This window comes from Jaculus jaculus, chromosome 3 (assembly GCF_020740685.1).
Source record: "Jaculus jaculus isolate mJacJac1 chromosome 3, mJacJac1.mat.Y.cur, whole genome shotgun sequence".
Lineage (NCBI taxonomy): Eukaryota > Metazoa > Chordata > Mammalia > Rodentia > Dipodidae > Jaculus > Jaculus jaculus.
Genome location: NC_059104.1, coordinates 159,595,075 through 159,619,196, shown reverse-complemented (window position 1 = coordinate 159,619,196; position 24,122 = coordinate 159,595,075). Strand labels below are relative to the sequence as shown.

General features: G+C 37.4%; 1 protein-coding gene across 20 annotated transcripts in view; it reads right to left on the bottom strand.

The window, feature by feature from the left end:
• The window catches only part of Dlg2 (discs large MAGUK scaffold protein 2), a 1,944,997-nt gene that overhangs the window by 389,774 nt on the left and 1,531,101 nt on the right, over nucleotides 1-24,122 (bottom strand). For all 20 annotated transcript variants that reach the window (XM_045145568.1, XM_045145570.1, XM_045145572.1 and 17 more), the window contains one exon: nucleotides 4,954-5,022. In XM_045145568.1, coding sequence (XP_045001503.1) covers nucleotides 4,954-5,022 — 69 coding nt within the window. The remainder of the gene's footprint in view (nucleotides 1-4,953; nucleotides 5,023-24,122) is intronic.

The window sequence follows — 24,122 nt, the reverse complement described above, 5'->3', positions numbered from 1 at the left end:
TAGGAAAGAATGCTTTGTGGATTAAGGAAATAGAAAAGAAAGAGTGTAGGACATAGAAATGGGGCTAAGGAAAATGAGCTGACAGCTCAGTGGGAGCAGAGGTGGAAATCACAGGACAGAATGAGAAATGCAAAGGAAACCTGTGACAGGGAACTAGGGAAACCAATGGTATAAGGCTATCTGCTGCTCCTAAGAAATCTTTTGAGGTTTAAACTCTGAAAAATTATCTTCTTTCTCCAAGAATAGACAGAAGCTCTGGAAGATACTGGAGTTTTTTAGCAGGTATCCAGGCAGCAGGTTAAAGCTGGGGGTCTCACTTAGAGCCTCCACATTCCAGAGACAAGTCTGCCTTTATTAGACTGTAACTCACAGAGAATAACCATTTTTAAAGGGAAAGTTTGAGTTCTTCAAAACATTTCTAAACTTCAGCTAGCTAGTCATCGCCCTACTTTTCTGAATTGCTCTGTACATACCCTCTTCATGTGGCAAAGAAAGAAGAGGATGGCAGCTATAAGTCATGCCCATACACTGTGGAAATACACACGTGTCATCTCCACTTGACCCCGTCATCTCTCTCATGTGGTAGAGTCACTTCAATATGTATCTATGCATTTATCTATCATCTGTCAATCTTCATCACTTACCTGTGGTAGTTTGAATGTAAAGTGTAGCCTCATGTGTTTGAATACTTAATCCTCAGTTGGTGGTATTGTTTGGGAAGGTTGTGGAATCTTTAGCAAGAGGAGACTTGTTGGAGGGAGTGTGCCACTTCTCAGCTCTGTGTATTGCTTATGACCTTTCTGTTTCCTCCTTACTGATGTGAAGATGGCTTTCTGCTACTGCCATGCCTTCCTCTCATCATTGTCAGCCCAGAATAAATCTTTCCTTCCACCAGCTACTTCTAGTTGAATATTTTATCCCAGCAACAAGAAAGTAACTGATGTATCTATTATCTATCACCCATCATCTATCTATCTATCTATCTATCTATCTATCTATCTATCTATCTATCTATCTATCTACTTACCTACCTATCACTATCATCTAATTGTCTACATCTATCTTTTTATTTTATTTTATTTTATTTGCAAGCCAAGAGAGAGAGAGAGAAGAGAGACAGACAGAGAGAGAATGGGCACGCCAGGGCCTCTAGCCACTGCAAACAAAACTTCAGATGCATGTGCCTCTTGTGCATCTGGCTTACATGGGTCCTAGGGAATCGAATCTGGGTTCTCTGGCTTTGTAGGCATATGACTTAACTGTTAAGCCATCTCTCCAGCCCTATTTTTTTTTTTTTGAGCCAAGATCTTCTCATGCAGCCCAGCCTGGCCTGTAACACAAAATTTTCCTACCTCATCCACCTGAGTGCTGAGATCATAGGTATATGCCATCATGACCCTCTTAGTCACTCAGATTCCTATGCTAAATAATGGTTCCAGTTTTTGACCAGTGGGCCAGCTAGCAAAAATTTGAATAAAGCTTTTCTTTCACATTTAACAATGTCCCTTAGCTGTGTTTTTACCTTATGTGGTTTCAGTTACCCACAGTCAACCATGGTCTGATAACAGGCAAATGGAAAACTCAGGCATACATACATTTTCAATTATAATACATTCTGAATGTTATAAAGGAATCTGTTGCACCTTGCATATGCTTCCTGTATATTAATCATTTATGAAGTGTCTCAGTTATGAGAATAGATACTAAGATCACAGTGATGGTACTCAAGAAATCCTTATTTTACTTAATAACTTCCCCAAAACATTCAAGTAATGATGCTGGCAATTTGGCTATGCCCCACTGTGATAGTTTGAATGTGATTGTTTAAATGTACGGCCATAGACTCAGGTGTTTTAGTAAAATTGAGTTTACCACATAAGCCCCTAGCAGGCAGATCCAGCCCTAAGTTGTGTTTAGTAGCAGATCTTGAATCTAGCCCTAAGGTATGTGGAGAACAGTTTGAGCTCTGGACATTTTTGTGGTGCTGGCTATTTGGTGATGTCTCTCTGCTATGATCTGTGGAAATGAGCCAGCTTCTTCCTTTGCTGATGGTGTTCCCTGGAATCTGCAATGATGAAATAAATCCTGTCCTCCCATAAGCTGCTTCTGGCTGGATATTTGTCCCAGCAACCTAAAAACTGACTGCAATATCCCTCCCCCCAAATAAAACAGCAATTTCCTTCCCTCAAAAGATGAAAGTTCTTAACTTAAAGGGAAGAAAAATAAATCTTATGTTGAGGTTGTGAAGATCCATAGTAGCAAAAAATCTTCTAGCCATGAAATTCTGAAGAAGGAGAAAGAAACCCATGCTAGTTTTGTGGCTGCCTCTCAAACTGAAAAAGTTTCCTCCACGGTATATGGTAAGTGCTTACATAAGATGGAAAAAGCAGCAATCACAGACTATGGTACTATCTGCAGTTTCAGGCATACACTGGGTATCTTGGGCCATAGATAAGGAGGGATAAACATGTAAGATGTGAAGTGTACCCCAGGAGTTCCATAGTCCACAGGCCTGCTTCCATGGTGAAGTAAAGCTGGTATTACTTTATTCCACTCCATTCATCAGTACTTTTCTGTTGGTCTTCCGTGATATTTTGGTCTTGGATGCTCCATTCCATTTTCTTTGCCACTATAGAGATTGTCCCTTTTAAAATTCCATTAACTTCCTTTTTTTCTATTATAATATCAAATTTTTATGATGACAATTGGCATTCCTGTTTTATTTATTTATTTTTATTTTTGTATTCAGTGAATACATTCAAGTTGATAACATTGTTAGCCTCCTCCCTCTCAGGAGGAAGAGGAGATTAAGGTGCAGGCTGTGTCTGTCAAACTGCACGGGAAGCACAGAGCTCACACTGTTAATGGGGGTATTATTCTGCCTTGTTTTATGTGGCACAGTTATAGATGATTCAGACATCAATTTTAAAACAGCAGAGACTATGGTAGCAGGCTTAGATAGATAGCTTTGTTGTCCCCATGGATCAAGCTAAATGAAAATCAGAAACACTTCCACTTATTTTATGTCAAGTAGATAGAAACCAAGGTGAAAATGATACGATATATGGCCATTTAAACCATGCTGATTTAAAATTATTCTACATAGTTACCTTTCATAAAACACTGGGAAGAAGAGTTTTAAAATAACAGAATTTCCAATTTCAGCTGATTGCCAACTCTAAATGGTTTAATGTCTTAACAGGAAACGTGAAAAACTCATTGGTCTATGTGAAACAGAAAATAAATGTCTCACTATGTGTTCCATGGTAACAATTGCATATTATATTAGCTTGGTATGATAATCCATTGTGCACATGTAGTGTCCTAAGTTTTATGAGGAATTACTGAAATGTTCCCTTCTAAATGGTCTAGCAATATGAATTTCATGTTTAATCTATTTATATTCAGAAGTGATTTATACAAATGACTTCATCCATACATGTGTTTTAGAGCAAATGTACAAAGTGGGTCTTCAAACTGATTGAGGCTATAAAAATTAGATTCTTTTTATCAGAACACTGGGAATAAACATATATTCAAGAATACTTACTGAAAATCTAATATACACTTAATACTTTGCAAAAAGTTGGCAAGCTGAAAAGTTTTCCTTCCTTTGGCAACTTCATCTTATCAGAGAATTTGAATTAGCACTCATACATATATCAGAGTCCATTTAACTCAAACGAAAAAGGCAAAATGAAATGTTTCATAGGCAAACTGCTAACAAGATTCTTGTAATGAAAAAGAAAAAAGCAAAGGTCTGGAGATGGCTTTAGAACACATGTCATTATTCATAAGTCTTAGTGATAATGTACAGCAGAATGGTTCCACCCTGAGCCCTGCCCCGAGAGCTGTTCATAGGGAACAAGTGAGGTAGAAGTGGAAGGTAAGACTGGTCTCCCCACCTTCGCCACAACCAGCACCTCAGTCACACAGCACACATGCTGACCTCCAGACCACCCAAAACAGGTTATTGATTCCATTTAATGATTTCCATGATCAATATCAATTTCAGCCCTGTCATTATTTTTTACACTACAAAAACTTTCCATGTATAACAGCCTGGATATGGCTCATGAATTGTGTGACCAGCGGTTTCGAGCTCAGTGAAGTCTTTCTATCACATTGTAGGGAACAAAGCTATATGGTAGAGTAAGGCTTCTTTCCAAATACAATCTGTGTTACTTTTATGTACATGTTGACAGGAGAATTACTGTATCCAGCTGAGAAGAAAGTCAGAAAAAAGACAACTATCTCATCAGACATTTTTAGAAATAAAACGAGATAAGACAGATAGAAGGATAGAGAGGACAGACAGACAGAGCCTGGTGCCTAATAAGCACTCGACAAACATTTCTTTTCAAAGAATATTCATGAACTTGTGTTGTTTGGTAAGTATCCACATATATTATGCTCAGCTCAAGAGTTACATCTAGAGTTGGGGGTATGACTCTAACTCAAAAATATTGAGTTGTTGAGCTGGGCATGGTGGTGCATGCCTTTAATCCTAGCACTCGAGAGGCAGAGGTAGGAAGATCACTGTGAGTTTGAGGCCACCCTGAGGCTACATAGTTAATTACAGGTCAGCCTGGGCCATAGTGAGACCCTACCTCGAAAAAAAAAAAAAAACTTGAGTTGCATCTTGCTTCTGATGCCTCTCCTAGGCTCTCCATTAAATCGGCATGCACACCTCTTCTACAGTGTAACGCTTGCATGATACTGCAAGCATGCATCGTAGGTTTATATTTCTGTCATTCACAATGAGGCCTCTGAAGGAAAGGTGAGATTTTATATATGATATGTTCAGTCTAGTGTCTACCACAATGTTTATAATACAAAATGAGCTTTATAAAGATTTGCCAGGGTAGGGAAAGAAGAGAGAAAGAGAGAGAAACTTTTTGCTCTAAGGCTGTTCACTTTAGTTAAAGAGAAAGCCTCATACTGTTATCTTACCCTTCCAGAGAGATGGCCCGTTGGAGAGTCACTGAAGGCTGACGAGTTGCAGTGCTGTGTTGGGAATGACTGTAAGAAAAGATAGGAGAAAAACATGGGTCATTTATTTAAAATGCCTTTGTACATTTTAGTCCAATTCTATTGTGAAGAAAAGAATCAATATTGAAAGATAGACAGTAGCAATAAAATCTTTAGTGATGAACAGAATCATCCACAAAATAGTCTACCATATAAAGAGTTAGTGTTTCCTTGTAATTTGATTTTAACATGCATTAATCCAAAGCAAGTTTTAATGATAAGTAGCATAAAAAGAAACAAACATAATTGAAAGAAGTCATTGTTCTCCTTGGAATGAGGCACAGATCAGAGACACAGAAATTTTACTATGATACAATGTAGTTTTTAAGCAGCAGGACGGTTTTTCCAAACAAAAATTTCTACAAAGACTAATAATCTTCAAATCATAGTATTTAGTTTACTTATTGGTTCAAATATGTAACATCTATTTGTAAAATCAGTTAACAACAATTCAGCTATTTAATGAACATGTAACATGGGGCTTCTAGTTGAATATTGATCTTAGAATTTTATGTCATTACTTATTTTGTTTTGATTTTATGTAGCAAGAAAAGTCTGCTTTTGTAGAGACGCTGTTGAAATAAAAAATGATTATACCTAACGTTTACTAATATGCCCATGAATCTCTCTTAGAAATATCTCATATTTTCATCTTTTATTTCCATCAACTCAGTGAATGAGATCCTATTTAACATGTGAAAAAATGTGGGTATAAAGAGGTTTAAAAGTTTGCTCAGTCACTTGGGACATACTCACACTTAAATCAGCTTCTAGACAGATTCTGAAGCTGCCTCATTTAGAGAGAGATGGAGGAGAAAATCTTATCTGAGAAAGGTACAATCATTACCCAGAAAAACTGTATCTGAATAAACATGTAATTTCACTTGATATCTTATTTGAAATGTTAGTTATACACACATGTGGCAAGTGACCATGAGCATACACATCACATATCCACATACGTGTGTGTATGTATCTACAAACCCAAATCTAACATCTATAGAGTATTAGTCACCTTCAAAAAGCTCCAGGAGTTCTCACTTGGAGACACAGTTATTGCCACATCCTATGCTGCAAAGATTCATTTAGCATCTTAGTCACTACACAGGAGAGAAGGGATGTCTCTTTGAACTAGCATTTGGTTGTGAAATAGATACCATTTATTTAAGGCCAAAGGAGTGAAATTTGAGACATTAGCTAATGCTTAGAGAATGGTTTTATTCAAACGAAGGACTACCTTGGTCTCCTGTGTCCCTCACAGTACAAGTTCCATGGATGCTTAATGGACATTGGGCTATTGTGATCAGTCAGTGGAAAAGCAGCACCACATTCAGGACTCAGACTACTAGTCAGTCTGCCCGAGTCCAGATCCTGACTCAACCACATCTACCAATCGTCACCTTACTCGAATCTCTGCATCTTTTCCACCATCCTCCCCTCCCTTTGACCTCTTAGCCTGTCAGTTTCTCATCTGTATGGTTATAATTGTCATAATGCTTTCTTCGTAAGGTTGTATAAGGAGGCCATGCATAGTGTTTAAAATAGCAACTGCTACCTAGTAAAACCAACTTGTTAAATAGATGAGCATAATTTAGTAGTGTGTACTTTGAGATATTTAGTACTAAATATAATTATTTAGATTTCTTCAGTTAACAATGCAGTCAATACTACAATGTGTATGTTTCTACAAAGAATATAGCCTTAGTAATAAATGTGAAATTACAATATTTTTCTATTAGAAACATATTGTGAGATAAATGGAAATACAAAGTAGAGCAGATATAAGAAAAGCAAGTTTAATAAGCTAATGTACAACACTGGAGATAATAATACTGAGCTGTATATGAGCTTCATGTTACATGTGATTTTAGTGGCTCCTACTTCAAAAACAAAACAAAAAGCACAATTAGATGAGATGATGAATAAGCTAATTTGCATCATTATAATAATCTTTTTACTATCTATATGTTCCCCACAAAATAATATTCTATATCTTGAATATATGGAGTAAATTTATCTTTTAAATTAATGGAAATAAAAGAGGAAACATCCACAGTTTTATTATGTTCTCTCATTTTAGAGTTATCGAACTTATTTTTCATGACTGTCCTACAAATTAGATACAAGCATGCTTGTTTTATATATAAGAAAAAAACACACATAGAATTTAACCCTACAAATGTGGTGCCTGCTTTTTACCTATTCTGTTCTACCTTACTGGCTCCCTATATGTATTTGTATGAAGTTCATATAGTTTTATATATTCACAGAACATGGATATGGCTTTGTACCTTTTGATAATATCATAACTGGACCACTTCTCACACTGACTATTATTTTGGTACCATATTATGATATAACTTATTAACCATCCTTTATAGTTGTACATTTAGGTTTTTATATTATTTTACTATTATAAACAATGTTAGCATGAACATGTTGAGAAGAATTGCTTTTTCCTTATTTCACAATTTCCTTTAGATGCAGTCCTTCAAATGAAAACATTGGGTTCTTAATTTATGTTATTAATTACTATTTGGAAGCTTTGAAACATTTTAAGATATTTATATATTTAAAATGTCTAGGGGCTGGAGAGATGGCTTGGCGGTTAAGCGCTTGCCTATGAAGCCTAAGGACCCCGGTTCGAGGCTCGGTTCCCCAGGTCCCACGTTAGCCAGATGCACAAGGGGGCGCACGCGTCTGGAGTTCGTTTGCAGAGGCTGGAAGCCCTGGCGCGCCCATTCTCTCTCTCCCTCTATCTGTCTTTCTCTCTGTGTCTGTCGCTCTCAAATAAATAAATAAAAATTAAAAAAAAAAATAAAATAAAATGTCTATACCTTTAAAATGTCTATACATTTCACCCTGATCTGAGAACCAATGACATCATAAATTTTTCACATCTATGAAAACTTAATAGATGCAACATGACACTCATATTTCCTACAATCATTTCTTTATTAGTGAGAATGACCATTTTTTATTTATTTATTTATTTATTTTTTTTGCTTTTCAGTAGCATGAATTTTTTTCTATGTGCTTATTTGTTAATTGTATTCCCTTTGTGTCAACTCACTAATGTTTTCCTTTATCATTTATTTTCCATTGGCTTAGAAAGTACCAACAGTCCTTGGGTAAAGATCAATGATGCTTACTAACCATGATTAATGGATAACTGGAATCCCTGATAACTTCCTCATTATTGGCCCAGCCCACATGTTTAAAACAAAGAAATACTCAGCAAGCTCAGTTTACGTATCATTGCTTCATAAGTAGTTATTATTCTACCTTAAAGTATCTCAGTAATGCTATGGTTAAAGATTTAGTGACATGTAAGTGCAAACATACAATGAAGTGTTTGGAGAATTTTAATTTGACTTCTTTTTTTGTTACAGAGGCAATGTCAACCAGTTTCTCTTAGCATGTAAGCTCGAAACAAACACAGCCTTTCACAACATGTAATTATCTTTTACTCTAGGAAGACAAATAAAGTGAACTACCTGACAGGCAAAAACCTCCAGACAGCAGTGGAGTTTCGCTACTCACAGACAGTTCCATCTGAGCCACATGTGCAGGGATGATACTTTCAGTGAGGATAGGAGCTGCTCAAAGCAGACAATCAGTATTATATGGAAAGAATGTAAGAATGAGAGGGTAGGGAAGAGTACTTGAGGACACTATCCTCTGGACATGAAGGGACTGGTGCATTCTTGACCTCAAAGGGAAAGTTGCTACCTGCGTAAGTCTGCACAATTGAGCCCACTGGCATTTTGACAGATGAAGGAGGAGGGGAACAAAAAGAATGAGACATCAAAACAGAAGAAGACCTCCATGGAAAAAAAAGGGTGTTTTCACTAGAATTGAGGTGGGGCGGGGGCAAATGAGGACAGTGAGAAGAGATTATGATCAAATTACAGTATGTTAATGGATTAAAATTCTGAATAGGAAACACAAAAAACCTACAGAACATCTTCCACTTGAGTTCAAGCAGATTCTGTCCTCCCACATTAAAGGCCACATACAGTGTATTAGAGTATTGTTATGATGAAGAAATGACAGATAACTACATATATTTTTCAATTTAATTTTTTGAGCAGGTTTCAAAACGTTGCCCAGACTGGCCTGGAAAACACTCTGAAATCCAGGCTGTCCTTGAACTTGTCATCTCCAGTCTCAGTCTCCCATGTAGCTGGAATTCTAGGCTTGTGCCCACCAGGACTAGCACAAACATTATTTGAGTCCCTCACTAATCAATAGTAACCATACCTTCCTAATTGTCTTGTATTGCTTCATGTATCATTACAACACCTCATGATATATGTTCACTATTGTTTATTTCTTCATTCACTTTCTTAAGAACTTACATTATTTGTACCATATTTAACTCTTCATGTCTTTGATCTTATTTAATATATATATATATATATATACATTTTTATTTTCACCGTGCTTCTCTCTGCCTCTTTTGTACATATATTAGGATACTAAATACTATTAAAAAGAAGGGCACATCTTATATATGCAACTAGTGCTCCAGATGTAATATAATTAAAGCAGGAAGCTGGGTATTCTTCCCATTGCTTTATTAAACTTGACATGAGTTTTCTTATGTAGTTATTTATCCTCCAGAGATTGTGTTAGGCACTGAGGATGACTCTGATTCTTTTTTTTCTTAACGATTTATTTATTTATTTATTTGGGGGGGAGAGAATGGGTGTGCCAAGGCCTTGAGCCACTGCAAACGAACTTCAGACGCATGTGCCCCCTTATGCATCTGGATTACGTAAATCCTGGGGAATTGAACCAGGGTCCTTTGGCTTTGCAGGCAAGTGCCTTAACTGCTAAGCCATCCCTCCAGCCTGACTCTGATTCTTAGGCATTACAACTTTCAGATCGTTTTCCATAATGTCTGTACTAATTTATAATTGCATCACTAGTGTAGGAGACATTGTCTTTTGGTGAAGGCACTTTGATCTCTAGACTTAAGTTGGTTTTCCTGAGTGAGAAGCCACCTTCCTTCTTAATGATAAATTTTCCTCCATAGAAGTGTCTCTTCCTCCCCGCACCCACCCACCCCCGTATCCTCTTATGGAACTTCTAAATAAGAGTGATGTTTATGGTGATCAGAGAAGATGAGAAAAAATAAATTGAGAGCTTCACTGCTGGCTGTAAGGACTGTGGCACTAGCAACAGAACAAAGAATGGCATATGTGGAAAGGAACATATATGTGTGGCTCTAATAATGTAAAATATTTTGGTCTTGTATAAGGTTGTCCTGATGCTCCCAGTACAAATGTGAGGAATATGATCTACAGTGTGCCAGAAATGCTTACTTCCTTGAAACCGGCTTCCATGCTTGTGTCAGGACTCACAAGACAAAATGGACTTTTAACATTTACTAAGCTGTATTTTTAAGTTTAGGATTATCCTAACTTTTAACAGATTTTTGACATCAAATATTAAAATCAAACCTTTTCATAGTTATGCACTGGGTTTTAAGAAACTCAATACAGTATGCTAGATTTATTGGTGTTTATTGTAATCTAATTTTAAGATAACATTGGATCATTAACGGTGTAAGTGTTTGTACAGAATTTAAGAGACAGAAAGAGAGAGATAGAGAGAGAAGACATGTTCAGGGGTGAAGGCACGCACACACATGCCAGAAGAGACCTTGGGTGTTGGTCCTCGCCTTCCACCTTGTTTGAGCCAGGACTCTTAATTTTTTTTCACTTTTTATTGATTGCTTTCATACACATGCATTATTTATTTTGATCATAATCCCCTGAATTACCTGCTTTCATTCCTCATGCTCAATGCCCTCCACTGAACCCCTTCTTCCTCCTGACTAGTCCCTCTTCTATCCTGATAACTTAAAAATTTTTTTTAATTAATTAGTTTTGTATTCAGCAAATAAAGTCAGTTTGGTACCATTATTAGGCTCATCCGTGACCTACCCCCTGCCCTTGGCCCCTCCTTGTTGAGGTATATGGGTTGTGCATTGTGGAGTTATCCCACAGTTATGGGTAAGATAAGTGTCTCTGCATATCATGACCCAACGTGTGGCTCTGACATTCTTTCCGCCCCCTCTTCTGCAAAATTTCCCTGAGCCATGTTGGGTTCATTTTTGGTTTGCTTCCGTGATGAGGTGTTGGGGGCCTCTGGGTCTCTGGCTCTCTGATTTGGTAGGAATTGATTTTTTTCTGTGTTGGTCTCCTTCCCCCTTGTGCTGGTATCCAGTTCATCAGGAAAACAGCACGAGCCAGGGACTCTTATTATTCACTGATGGGCTAACCAGACCAGCTGATACATGAACTTCCATGGAATTCTCCTTTCTCCACATTCCCTATCACTATAGCAATGCTGGGATTAAAGACACTCACACTACAGTATCCAGCTTGACATGGGTTCCAGATATCTACACTCATGTGCTTATGCTTACATAGGCCATCTCCCAAAGTTGACCTCTGACCTTCACATGTATGTGCACACCTACATTCACACACATAAACAGGTACATACCCATATAAAACAAATGGGGCTTTATTGGGAGCCCCGTTTCTTCTTTTAAATACCAATAAATCATTAATTTTGATATGCTATCATGCAGTTACAGTTTTACAAGCTGTGGTAAAATAATTAATGCATCTAAGTATCTTTTTTTTTCTAAATGAGAATTATTTTAATCCAAACTTTTGACCAACAGATTAACAATCAATCTTGTTATATGGTTTAAAAGAAATTCTGTTTTGAGTATGTTTAACAGAATGATTATCCAGCTATTTGTTCTCTCTTTATCCTAGGAGATTATTTCCCTGGGGGATCTCAGGATACTCTTTCTGTCAAGACAGAATGTGTTTGAGGTCAGAACACAGATTCAGTTTCCAACCCATGGTTTCCTCTGTCCTATGCCATGTTGACTGTCTCATATTTTTCCATATGAAAATGGTTAACACAACACAGGCCATTTCAATATCCATTTTACCACTGTTACATAGCTGGGGGACTCTGGGAATGCACAGAAAATGCTGATTTAGTTTCTAAGACAATCCCTTTGCTTAAAGCAATAATCAGAAATATTAGCATTTTGCTTAATGAACTAACCCAAATGTGTCATTACTGGTCTCAAAGCCTGAAACACCTGGAGCAAAATGCACTGCAGAGCAGGCATGTGCCTTTCTCAGTCACTTTTCCTTTCATGCTTTGTCTGCACATCATTTTTTTCCTTGATACTTTCAGTATGCAAGATGCGTCTCAGAAGGTAATGAAGCAACTATCTATTCAATAGTATCAAAAACCCCATTTCCATACAGACTATTCTTTAGAAGGAATGTGAACAACTGAATTTACTATAGCTTAAATCAAGTACTAGCTATCTCCATGAGTGTGGCACTCCAAAGAGGAAAACAAATTTAGTTAGAAATTTTAGACCAAACATAGACAAATACTATAGGATAAGCTATATATTAGAGAGTTTGAAATGGGAATATTACAAGAAACACAGAAAAGTGTCATGTAATGCAGCATGAATTAGGGAGCTTGAAATGGAAAGTGTGTGTGTGTGTGTGTGTGTGTGTGTGTGTGTGTGTGTGTGTGTCCTTATACTGGGATTTTAGGTAACTAGTTGATATGACTGTACATACTCCTTTGTTCCACATAGGAAACATATTTTTCAGGATTATGTACTCTAGTTTTTGTTCTTTGACAGCATGTAAAACAGAACTATGTGAACAAAGAACAGAGGTCTAGAAGTAAATGTGGGTTTTCCCACTGTGATCATGAACTCAATGGCTAGTGTCCTCTAGTTTATATAAGGGTAATCGTTAATGTCCTCCCTATATCATCTATGCCTTGTAGCTTAGATATGAGAAGGAGCACAGGTTAGCAGCCATTGGTCTGGATTTTAGGGACTTCAATATTTCTGAATTAGGTACATGATCACCCCAGACAGTGGACACTTATTTTTTGCATTGTCATCATGTGATGTAGATGACCACATCTTCTCACAGATTACTTTGGTGGGGAGGGAGGGGTGTAAAGCAACATATCTGAAAGACATTTTGTAAAGTCTGAAACACAGGAAATAATAAATTGAGACTACCTTCTAGGGAGTCAATGCATTTTTTGAAACAAAGTGTCCATAACTAGAAATCTAAACCTGAAATAGCCAATGTGATAAAGGAAAGAAAACATAGCAAGAGCCAATGAAACCAAGAAAATGGATTCTGTAGGCTGTGGCAACTTCATGTGGTGGCTGAAGAATTGACACTAGACCAACAGCCTTGTTTCTGGTTTAGGGTGAAGAGATCAGTGGTAACACTTGATACTGAGAAAGAAGAATGAGAATAATAGATTTGATCAAAGTGTGTATTTCATGTTGTATATAGTGTGTGGCAGGATCCTGGGTAGCATCAAAGTAGAAATAAGTCAGAAGATTGATAGGAGTTGGATTGCAAACTAAATAGATAGATCTGGTCTAAACATTTTGGAATCAACATAGCATGGGTTCATTTGAAGTCATGAGCACTCCTTAGAAAGACTGATTGAAAGAACTAGAAGCTGAGATAGAGACTTGCTAGATAACTAATATTAAAGGATCAATAGAAGAAGGCAAACTTGGGAAAACAGCTAGCAAGGAGTGAGTAAAAGATAAGAGGAAAACCAAGGAATTGGCATGAATCGAGGGATTTAAAAGTATTTTATTTATTTGAGAGAGGAAGGGATTAAGGGAAGGGGGAGAGTGAGAATCAGGGCCTCCAGCCACTGCAAACCATCTCCAGACGCATGTGCCACCTTGTGCATCTGGCTTATGTGGGTCTTGGGAAATTGAACTTAGGCTCTTTGGCTTTGCAAGCAAGTGCCTTCACTGCTAAGCCATCTCCCCAGCCCTAGCGGGATGTTTCGAGGAGGAGGAGAGTTTAGTCAACAATTGTTCATGACCTTAAATAGCTTAAATATGAAGCAGAGAAATAACACGTGTTAACAGGTTGGAGTTCATATTATATTTTTGAGGTAAACAGTAGTATATGAACACTTTTAGTTCTTTTTTGTAGAAAAGAAAGAACCTTCTATGTTGTCAGGTATTAACTAGCTAGAGAAGAGTTGGAGACAAGTCATGAGAGAAAGCAGATCTAAAGAAGGCCATTATGACTTCCAAGGCTTCCTGTCCTTCCATTTCCAGGAATCAGTCTTCATAGAACTTTGGGAATAATTAGCTTTCTCCCTGGCAAACCACTGTAGGTGTCCAGGCTAAAAAGAAAAACAAAAAACAAAAAACAAAAAACCCAGACTTTTCTTGTATCATTTTGTTGGATTTTAATTTTAGAGAAGTGCTTCTAGTCTGCAATTTATCTTCCTTATTGATTTTTCATGCAGACAGCTGGAACACCCAAATAAACGTGAGCTATTTGATCTGGTGAGATATATTCATCTCAGGGAAAAGCCCCAGCTGCTTTGGGAGAAGGGAGATCTCTCAGCAGATATCTGTAGGTGAATATTCCCAGTCAGAGCACCACTGAGTCATCACCAGAACTAAATGGCAGCATGAGTAAATGGCCAATTGTTTGCTTCCCTCCGCTTAGCAACTAACTAAATTGTATGCAAGTCATAGCTCCAGGAAGCTTCCTGCGGAAGCATCTGAAAGGTTATAACAGCAAAATTTAAACCTGTAATAACTTTCTTCTTCTCAGTTAAGATTTGTAAGGAACTACAAAAAGTCATTTAGGATTCAGAGAACAAATGTTTCAATGCAGTTCATTAACTGAGGTAAAAGAAGGTCTGTCTGGGCATCTGTACCTTATACCATTTCCCAATAGCTGAATCAGCCAATGCACATTTTTTAGCTCCCACTATATGCCAAAGTCTGTGCCTGATGTAATGAAGGAAACAAGGAAGGCTGAAATAAGGGCTGGGATCATCAAATAGTTGTAATCAATTTGGGAGAACAAATATTTATCCATTTACTTGATCATATGAATCTATTCCTTCCCATGCCCATTGGGCCTTCACAAGCTCTATCACTCACCCCAATTTCTATGCAAAAGTCTAGACATTTTCAACACTTATTCAATTTAAAATACATATATTTAATTTATTTGAGAGAGAAAGAGGCAGGGGGAGAGAGAGAGAGAGACAGAGACAGACAGAGAGAGAGAGAATAGGCTCGCCAGGGCCTCTAGCCACTGCAAATGAACTCCAGTCACATGTGCCCACTTGTGCATCTGGCTTACATGGGTCCTAGAGAATTGAACTGAGATTCTTTGGCTTTGCAGACAAATGCCTTAATAGCTAAGCCATCTCTCCAGCCCCACCTATTCATTTTCTATCATACTCTATATCAACAAGCCCTTTTGCTTCTGTCACAGAAATGGGCCTCGCCTGTCCAGAGCTACTGTTCTAAGGGGAAAGAGCACTTCTCTCAGCGACAGCTGCAGCAGACCCTTTTCCTGTCCTTCTATATAGTCATTTATCACAGTGGCTTGTGAGAAGATGGTTTAAAACACAAAAGCAAATCATGATTTGATCTCCTTAAAGAAAATGCTTCAGACTTCTCGTTACAGTAAGAATTCAGTTCAAAGTCCTTTCAAGTGCCGTAGGTCCTGTGGCCATGACTGCCTTTCAGAGGTCTTTGTTTATCATTATGCCCATTTCTCCTCGACACCTAACCATCTGGTGTTTCTCCCCACTCTGATATCTTCACTAGCTCTTTCTTTTTCTAAAAAAAAAAATAAAATAAATTATTTATTTATTTATTTAAGGAGAAAGAGAGAGAGAGTGAGAGAGAAGAGAGAGAGAGAATAGGCATGCCAGGCAGGGCCTCTAGCCACTGGACACAAACTCTAGTTGCATGCGCTACTTTGAACATCTGGCTTATGTGGTACTGGGGAATCAAATCTGGGTCCTTAGGTTTTGTGGCAAGTGCCTTATCCACTAAGCCATCTCTCTAGCCCTTCACTGGCTTTTTCTAAAGGTACCTGCATCATATGTTGCTTTGCCCCTACTTTTTTTCCTGGACATCATCTTCCCATTCAGGTTTCCATAGAAGGGTTATCTCCAGAGAGAGACCTTTCCTCACATTCTAGCTACCACCCCTGTCTCATGTATTATACATTGGAAATTATTTGCTTATTATCTAAATATTTTTTTCTTTTTTTTTTTTTGAGGTAGGTCTCACTTTAGCCCAGGTTGACCTGGAATTCACTATGTAGTCTCAGGGTGGCCTTGAACTCACACCAATCCTCCTACTTCTGCCTCCCAAGTACTGGGATTAAAGGCATGCACTACCACACTCTGCTATCTAAATATTTGTTTCCACTGACTTAGGTTCCCTCTGAAACTGTTGCTTTTATGAGTAGGGTAAATAAGTTTTTGTCATAACTACATAGATGTATAAGTGTATTGGATGATGCTTATAAGATTTAAGATATGTATTACAAAACTGTTTATTAACAAGTTTAGGGCAAATTTTAACGCTTTAAAAGTATAGCACTGGGGCTGGGCAGATGGCTCAGAAGCTAAAGGCACTTGCTTGCAAACTTTCAGCCTAAGTTTGGTTCCCCAGTACCCACATAAAGCCAGATGCACAAAGTGATACATGTATCTACAGTTTGCAGGGGAAAGAGGCCTTGGAGTGCCCATTCTCTCTTTCCTCCCTCCCAAATAAAAAATCAACATAATTTAAAAAATAACACGTAGCACCAGATTTCTTTTCTTAGTATTGTGTCACTAAGAACTTAGTGTATTTTTAAGATCCAAATTTCTACACTCTTCACAAGTTTTCATCTCAGGCTACATGGCAGCAACCACCACCTTTTATAAGAGTCCAGTGTTTAGTCACACTTTGTTTGCTCTCTATACTTGAAGCCAGAGAAAACTAGGGGGCACTTCTGGCCACCCCAGCTGAATTGTATGTGGTGGTTGCATGCTGTCTGGTCTTCTCTTAATTCCTTATATTTGAGCTATATATGATTTAAAACCATGTTATTGTGGCAGGATAATATGTTAATGAACAAGCAAATGAGGATGTGGCTCTGAAAAGATTAGATTCAAAAGGAAGGACACAAACTAACCCTAGGGAGAGACTGGTTTGTTTTTCAGTGCCTGTGAGGATCTATGTAAACCTAACATGATTATTAAAGTAAAACAGTAAGACCCCAGCTGGAGTCTTCAATCACAACACAGGTATACAAACTTAAATTACTTCAGACTAGCCTCCTTTCCAAATAAACCTTTCTGATTGCTTGATTATACAATTCTGTTTGTTACCATAAAGGGCAAAAGGAGTAACACAAGTCTCTAGGTAAGCCTGTTGAGGTAGAGGTGGAATTAATTGTTTATTAAATCATTCTGTTATTGGTTTAATACACAAATATTTACTATATACCTAAGATGTGCCAAGAGTTCTTAGACTATCAAAAGAAAAAACAGTGATTAAAATGAAAGAAACTGACGAACAACCCTGTGTTCATTACATGTCCATTTTGCTAATTTCTTTACTTATCTCAATTAATCTTCCTGAGGGTTGTATCATCCCAATTTTGCAGATGAAGAAGACCGAGGCTCAGAAAGGCAAAAATGCTTTGTCTCTAGTCATAAAAACTAAAACAACATAATAGTCACCTCTAGTTTTTTCAAATTCAAAGCCTTCCCTTTTAGCCACTCTACAGCTTAGCCTTGAGAACTATCTGTAGTGGATAATAATTGATGGCCCTCAGAACCTGCATATAAAAGGACCTTCCAGGAGTTGTAATAAATAATGAAGTTATGTGCTTGAATGTGAGAATTTCAGGTTGAGTCATCATTATAAATTATCTGCACATAGATTTTTATATACCCATGCTTGCACACATATGTATATGTGTATAATGTATATATACATATAAAAATGTTTCTCTAACATTCAAATAAATTTCTATGTCCTTAGGAAAGCTAAAGATGTATCATTTCTTCATACTAAAGAGCATTAGGTAATATTTTGTGACTAAAATGGTAAATCAAAATTTTGTTTTATATAGAATCATAAGATAGAAAATTCATAATGGCTTTTCCTCATTCATCATAAACCTAATGATGAAGGACCATTTTTACAAACTTTCTGGAGCTTGTGCTCATGTTGATCAAAAAAACTGAAGGAAGTCTGTTTCTCTATTTTCCATATTTTTCTTATTCTATGTGATGCCATTAAAAATATTTCCAATGAAAAGTAATTTTTGCAATAGTCCACTTTATTTATTTATTTATTTATTTATTTATTTATTTGATCAATCCCTTTTACAATCCTTTATACATGTCAAAACATATCCACTTCTACCTTAGCTTAGTAAATCTCTGATGTTAGTACCTTTCAATGATTTATAGAATAACAAAATGTTTCTATCAATTTTGCCAGTTTATTGAGGTCTACTTACTTTCCTGCTTCTTTTTGTAACCTTGACTAGTGCAAGGAAATATGACTTTAGCATAACATTGTCAAAATTTTTACTCTAACAACCTTACAAGTCTCATAAATATATCAGGGAACGTTTCTGTTCTGATAGGTGAGGATTAAACAGCACAGCCACATGACCAATTGTCAGCTGGTTAAATTTATATACTGCATGGGGTATTTTTTTTATGTATGATGAATGAGGGCATTTTCAAGTTTAATCATTTGGTAAAGTAATGCCAAAGGTAATTGTCTTTGGAAACATGGCTGACTCTTACTGTTGATGCTGAGCCACAGAAGTTGGTCAGCAAGGGCATATCCATACTGCCAGAAACCTTATGTGTGGCTTTGCACTCTTAGCTAGTCACAAACACAAGCCTCATTTCTTGAACCAGGAACACTCTGGTCTTGCATAGTACAGCTGGGTCACTGCTCCAGAAATCATGCTGTCCTCCTGTCTCCCAGTTTAGAAAACTCAGTTCTACTGGATTCTTTCCTCTCAATTATTATGTCATGAAATGTTATTGATTTTACCTTTAAAATAGTTTCACCTGGTCTTCATCTCACAGTGTCTCAGTTATTGCCACAGCATGACAAAGTGAGAAGACCTTTATTTAATGCAGGCTCCTTCACCAAATAGCTGAGTTAAACTTGACAATATTTAACTAATCCCCTATTTCACAATCTATAAAGTGGAGATAATAGGTCTTTTTTTTTTTTTTTTTTTTTGATTTTTCAAGGTAGGGTCTCACTCTGGTCCAGGCTGACCTGGAATTAACTCTGTAGTCTCAGGGTGGCCTTGAACTCACGGCAATCCTCCTACCACTGCCTCCCAAGTGCTGGGATTAGAGGTGTGTGCCACCACGCCCAGCGAGATAATAGGTCTTTATAGTGTGTGTGTGTGTGTGTGTGTGTGTGTGTGAGAGAGAGAGAGAGAGAGAGAGAGAGAGAGAGAGAGAGAGAGAATATATATATAAGATAAATTATGCAAGATATAAAAGGTAAGCAGGTACTTGGTTAATTGCTAAATAATATTACTATTACAATCTTCTTCCTCATTTTTCAAATTTTTTTTTCTTTCCAATTTGTCCTGTAAGATTCATCAACGTAATCTTGCAAAACACTTATTTAATGATGTAACTGAAGAGCCTCACATGCTGTGTGAGATTATTCCGGGTCAATCAACCTTCCTCAAACATGCCATTCTCTTTCATGTCATAGAATTTAGATATGGCTTTCCTAATCTGGCAATGTCCAGTTCCTATGTACTACTTCTTGATATATGTACTAACTGTATTCTATAGTACTTTGCACAAATCACCAGCCTTTGTTGGAAAATAAATGTTTGAAGGAGTCATTTGACAACAGGCCTCTAATGAATCAAGACAGCTTTGTGGATATAAAACCTACCACATTGACAAAGGTAGCATCAAGAACCAGGAAGAAAACAGTTATACTCTATTATGTAGCAGTCAAGCCACTCTAAGAATACTGGTCTAGATTTATAAATTATGTTTAATATTTAACATGAAGGATGTAAGGATGACGAATCATTTTAAATCATGCCAATGAGAAGCTCTGGAAAGCACTGGCAATGGCTAACCTAGTGAAGACAAGGCTCCAGGTAAAGTAGAAACATTAACAATCTCCTCAGAAGGAATGGACAGTGGACACCCATTGTGTTGCCCCAAAGTGAAACACTAAAACCAAGAAGTGAAAGTTATAAAGAGCCAAGAAAAAGGCATCTTAAACAATCCTTTCCTAGGGCTTCAGAGATAGCTTAGCTGTTCAGGTGCTTGCTTGTGAAGCCTAGGGACCCAGGCTCAATTCCCCAGTACCCACATAAGCCAAATGCATATAGTGACACATGCTTCTGGAGTTCATCTGTAGTGGTTAAAGGTCCTGGCACACCCATTTTCTTTATCTGGTTCTTTCTCCTCCACCCCCTCTCAAATAAATAAATGATAAAATATTTTTAAAGAGAATCCTTTCCTAATCAGCAGGATTAGTGGGGGGAGGTAGACTGGAATGCATGAGGAGATTGAGTTTTCTACAAGATTTGGGGGACTGGCGAAGACATTGAAGATGGCCTTAATCACTCCACACAGGGAGTACACACAGTAAGCTGTGATCCACTAAGATGTAATGACTCCTTTGCCCATCTTTCATAGTACTTTTCCTTATTCCATCTTACCATCCCCTCAGGACTAGTCACAAGTCTCACATTCTATTCCAGTGATACCGCATGTCAAATCACATCTTCAGTGCTTTTAATGAAGCTATCTCTGCACGGGGAGCATGTCATTAGCTCCACATTCCTCATACTGAAAGCCCCAGCTCCATGAATATAAAGGATGCTCAATAGCAGGAATAGATTTAATTTTATGATCACAGACACTTCATTTGCCCTTTTATTGGGGTTCTTAGCAATAAACACGAGCTTTGAGCCTGACCATCTACCATTCTGAATAGAACTATGTAGTAAACTTTCTAATAAAAATATGATATTACCTTCCTTCTATCATTAAAATACAAATGAGCACCAATGTGAAAATTGATTTTGAAATGAGTAGAAAAATCTCAGTGGTTCCACATTATATGGATACTATTTGGAGGTGGAGATGCAGGAAGATTCATCTGATTCATTCTCTCTTGTTGGTGACTGCATCTTGGTGAGACTTATACATAAGGAAGTTCTGATGGTTCTATTACTGCTCATTGATTCTATGTCTCAAGATGTCTCTGGTAGAAATAGAATCCATATTATGCACATACTGAACAATTTACTTTTGCAACCACAGTGAACATGTTGCATCCCTAACGTCACTTCTTAGAAATTTTAAGCAAATTAGCAACATTAGCATCTTGATTCCTCACATAAACTACCTTCTATTACTTCAAAGTGTGTAGCTGTTTTATATTTTCCACTAATTCACATCTTAAAGCTAATGTTCATTGGTCATTTTCAAACATTGGAAGTAAACTAAATCTTTTGTAACAGGAGAATTACTAACTAAATTGTTACGGATCCTATTATCAAAATATAGTCGATCATTAAAATTAGTGTTGCATACACAATGTGACAGATTGGAAAAGTACTTAGGATTAAGAATGGCAACAAAGGATGTAAAATTGTGTGGTTTCTAATGAGCTCAACAGCTTACAAAATGAACAGGTAAAAAACAAAAAACAAAAAACGACTTCTTCATGGGTAAGTATTTTGAAGTGAAGTTCCTGGAAAGAAACCACACCTGTGTAAAGCAGTTAAGGCTGATGAGCTCTTCAGTGATTGTGGGGACTTGGATTGCTCAGGTCCTTAAGTGGCCATTTATTGCTCATCTCTGTGTGATCTAACATCCTGTGACTATTAGGTAAGTTCTTTTGGACTGCAAAAACAGAACCCCTAGTTTCTACCCATTCCAAAGCTAAAAATGTCATTAGATAACATTTGAGGCCAAGAGCAAAGACTTCTTCCCTTTGCTATAACCCACCTACCTGAGGTTTTCACCAATGTACCCTAGTAGCATTTTGATTTATGATTTTGTTCCATTACTATAAAACATCATGAAACTATTGCTATGTTGCAACATGGAATTTGCCATAACATAAACCTATGTTCCCAGGCCCTGATCACTCACATTTGTCTCCATAATAAACAATCCCCGAGTCCCTTAGAAAAATAAAACAGATCTGATAAATTCCTATGAGATAATTCTATATACATTTCTCTTGGATTTCTACCCCTCTGACTAGCAGATGTTCTACAGTGTTTTCAAGGATATTTGTGCAGTGTACAGCCTTGAAAGATAGAGTATACCCTTTAGAGCCAAGAGTACACTCATTTATTGTTCTGCACAATGAAGATAATGTCTTTCTACAAAGCAAACACCAGCAAGTTTACTGCTTTTCACAGCAGATTCTGGTTCCCTACACCTGGGTTGTTTCTCTGCAACATAGCACACTGCATTTGCAAGTATCCCTGGCCTCCTTTGGGCAGCCCTGTGGGATTGCTTGGAAAGCTGGTGAGAATCCCAGTACTCAGGCTATCGTTACTACATACATGCATTCTTTTGCCTGAGAATGTTAAATGTGCTTTCAGTGTCATCTTAAGTATTTAGGACAAATCTTAGTGATAAGGATACCCTATGAAAAAACAATAATGGCTAATATTTGACAAGTGGAAAACATTGCATAAAATGTGTCACATGTCATAATATCCTTTGCTGGACTACCTAGCACAAGCACTTAGCAGGTGAGAAACTGAGGCAGAGACAAAAATGGTTTGGAAGAACCACAGATTCTCATGCCTAGACCACTTATTAAGCAATTTTTTTCACTTTTGATCTGATATTTACTGATTGATTTATTTTGTCTCAGCTTACGTCCCCTAGACAAGCTTCTTCATGACTCTGCTTTCATTCTTGTGCTCAGTATTGTAGCACTTATCACAACTTACACTCATCGTACAGTTAATTGAGAGACCCCTGTGGTTTCTCAATTGCTATTTTTCTTCCTTTGTACAGAGATCTACAGGCAAACAGATGAGGTAAACTTTGTTCTCCAAAGCTTCAGCAAGTCTGGGACTCAATGCATGTGCTGAATTAGTGAACAACATATGGATTAGTAAATTCAATATAAGTTAATAGATTCTCTATAACAAAATTCTGTTCATATGGTGCTGATTTCATTATTCTCCAAATAGTCTGCATTACTTTGCTTTCTTTTTTTTTCATGAAAAATACCGATGTATGTTATTAAAATATATAGATTTCAGAGTTTGGTTCCCATGAGAAATTTGAGACATTTTCCGAATTGGTGCAAAGTAGTTAGAAGTGCAGAAAACAGTGCTGTGTGAATGATAACAAGTGCAGAGGACAGAAAGGCATGCTCACCATGGTTGTTCTTGGTCACATATACAATTTGTGGACCATTTACTGAAGACTGTATGGTCTGCAGTGTTCTATCCTAACTGTTGCTAAGAATTTCCAGTGAGTAAAGATCCTCCTTGCCCCACTGAGCTTTCACGGCCACCTTTTCAGGGGCTGCGACTGTTTATGTTCTAATGAGCTAGTTCAGCTTTGCTGTAGACCATTTTCTTCTGATCAACCTAACGATATGCATCTGGGTGATAGATGGGGTGGGACACAAAAATTATGATGTCAATTTCTTCCTTAAAGAAGCAATTTTAGGGCTGGAGAGATGGCTTAGTGGTTAAGCGCTTGCCTGTGAAGCCTAAGGACCCCGGTTCGAGGCTCGGTTCCCCAGGTCCCACGTTAGCCAGATGCACAAGGGGGAGCATACATCTGGAGTTCGTTTGCAGAGGCTGGAAGCCCTGGTGCACCCATTTTCTCTCTTTCCCTCTATCTGTCTTTCTCTCTGTGTCTGTTGCTCTCAAATAAATAAATTAAAAAAAAAAACAAAAAAAGAAGCAATTTTAGTAAAATATATAGTTTTGCAGTTTAACAGCAATTGGCAATAGTTTTGTGAATGGATATATCTGTTGGAAGTAAATTCAAGTTTCCTGATTGTTAATGGAAAGGTTGCTGTGTTAGACGACAGTATTTGATAGAGACAGATCATGCACAGTTTGGAAGACAAGGGAGCAGAGGAAAAGCACAACATATCTTTATGCAAGACAAAAATGCTTCTAAGGGCTGGTGAGATGGCTTAG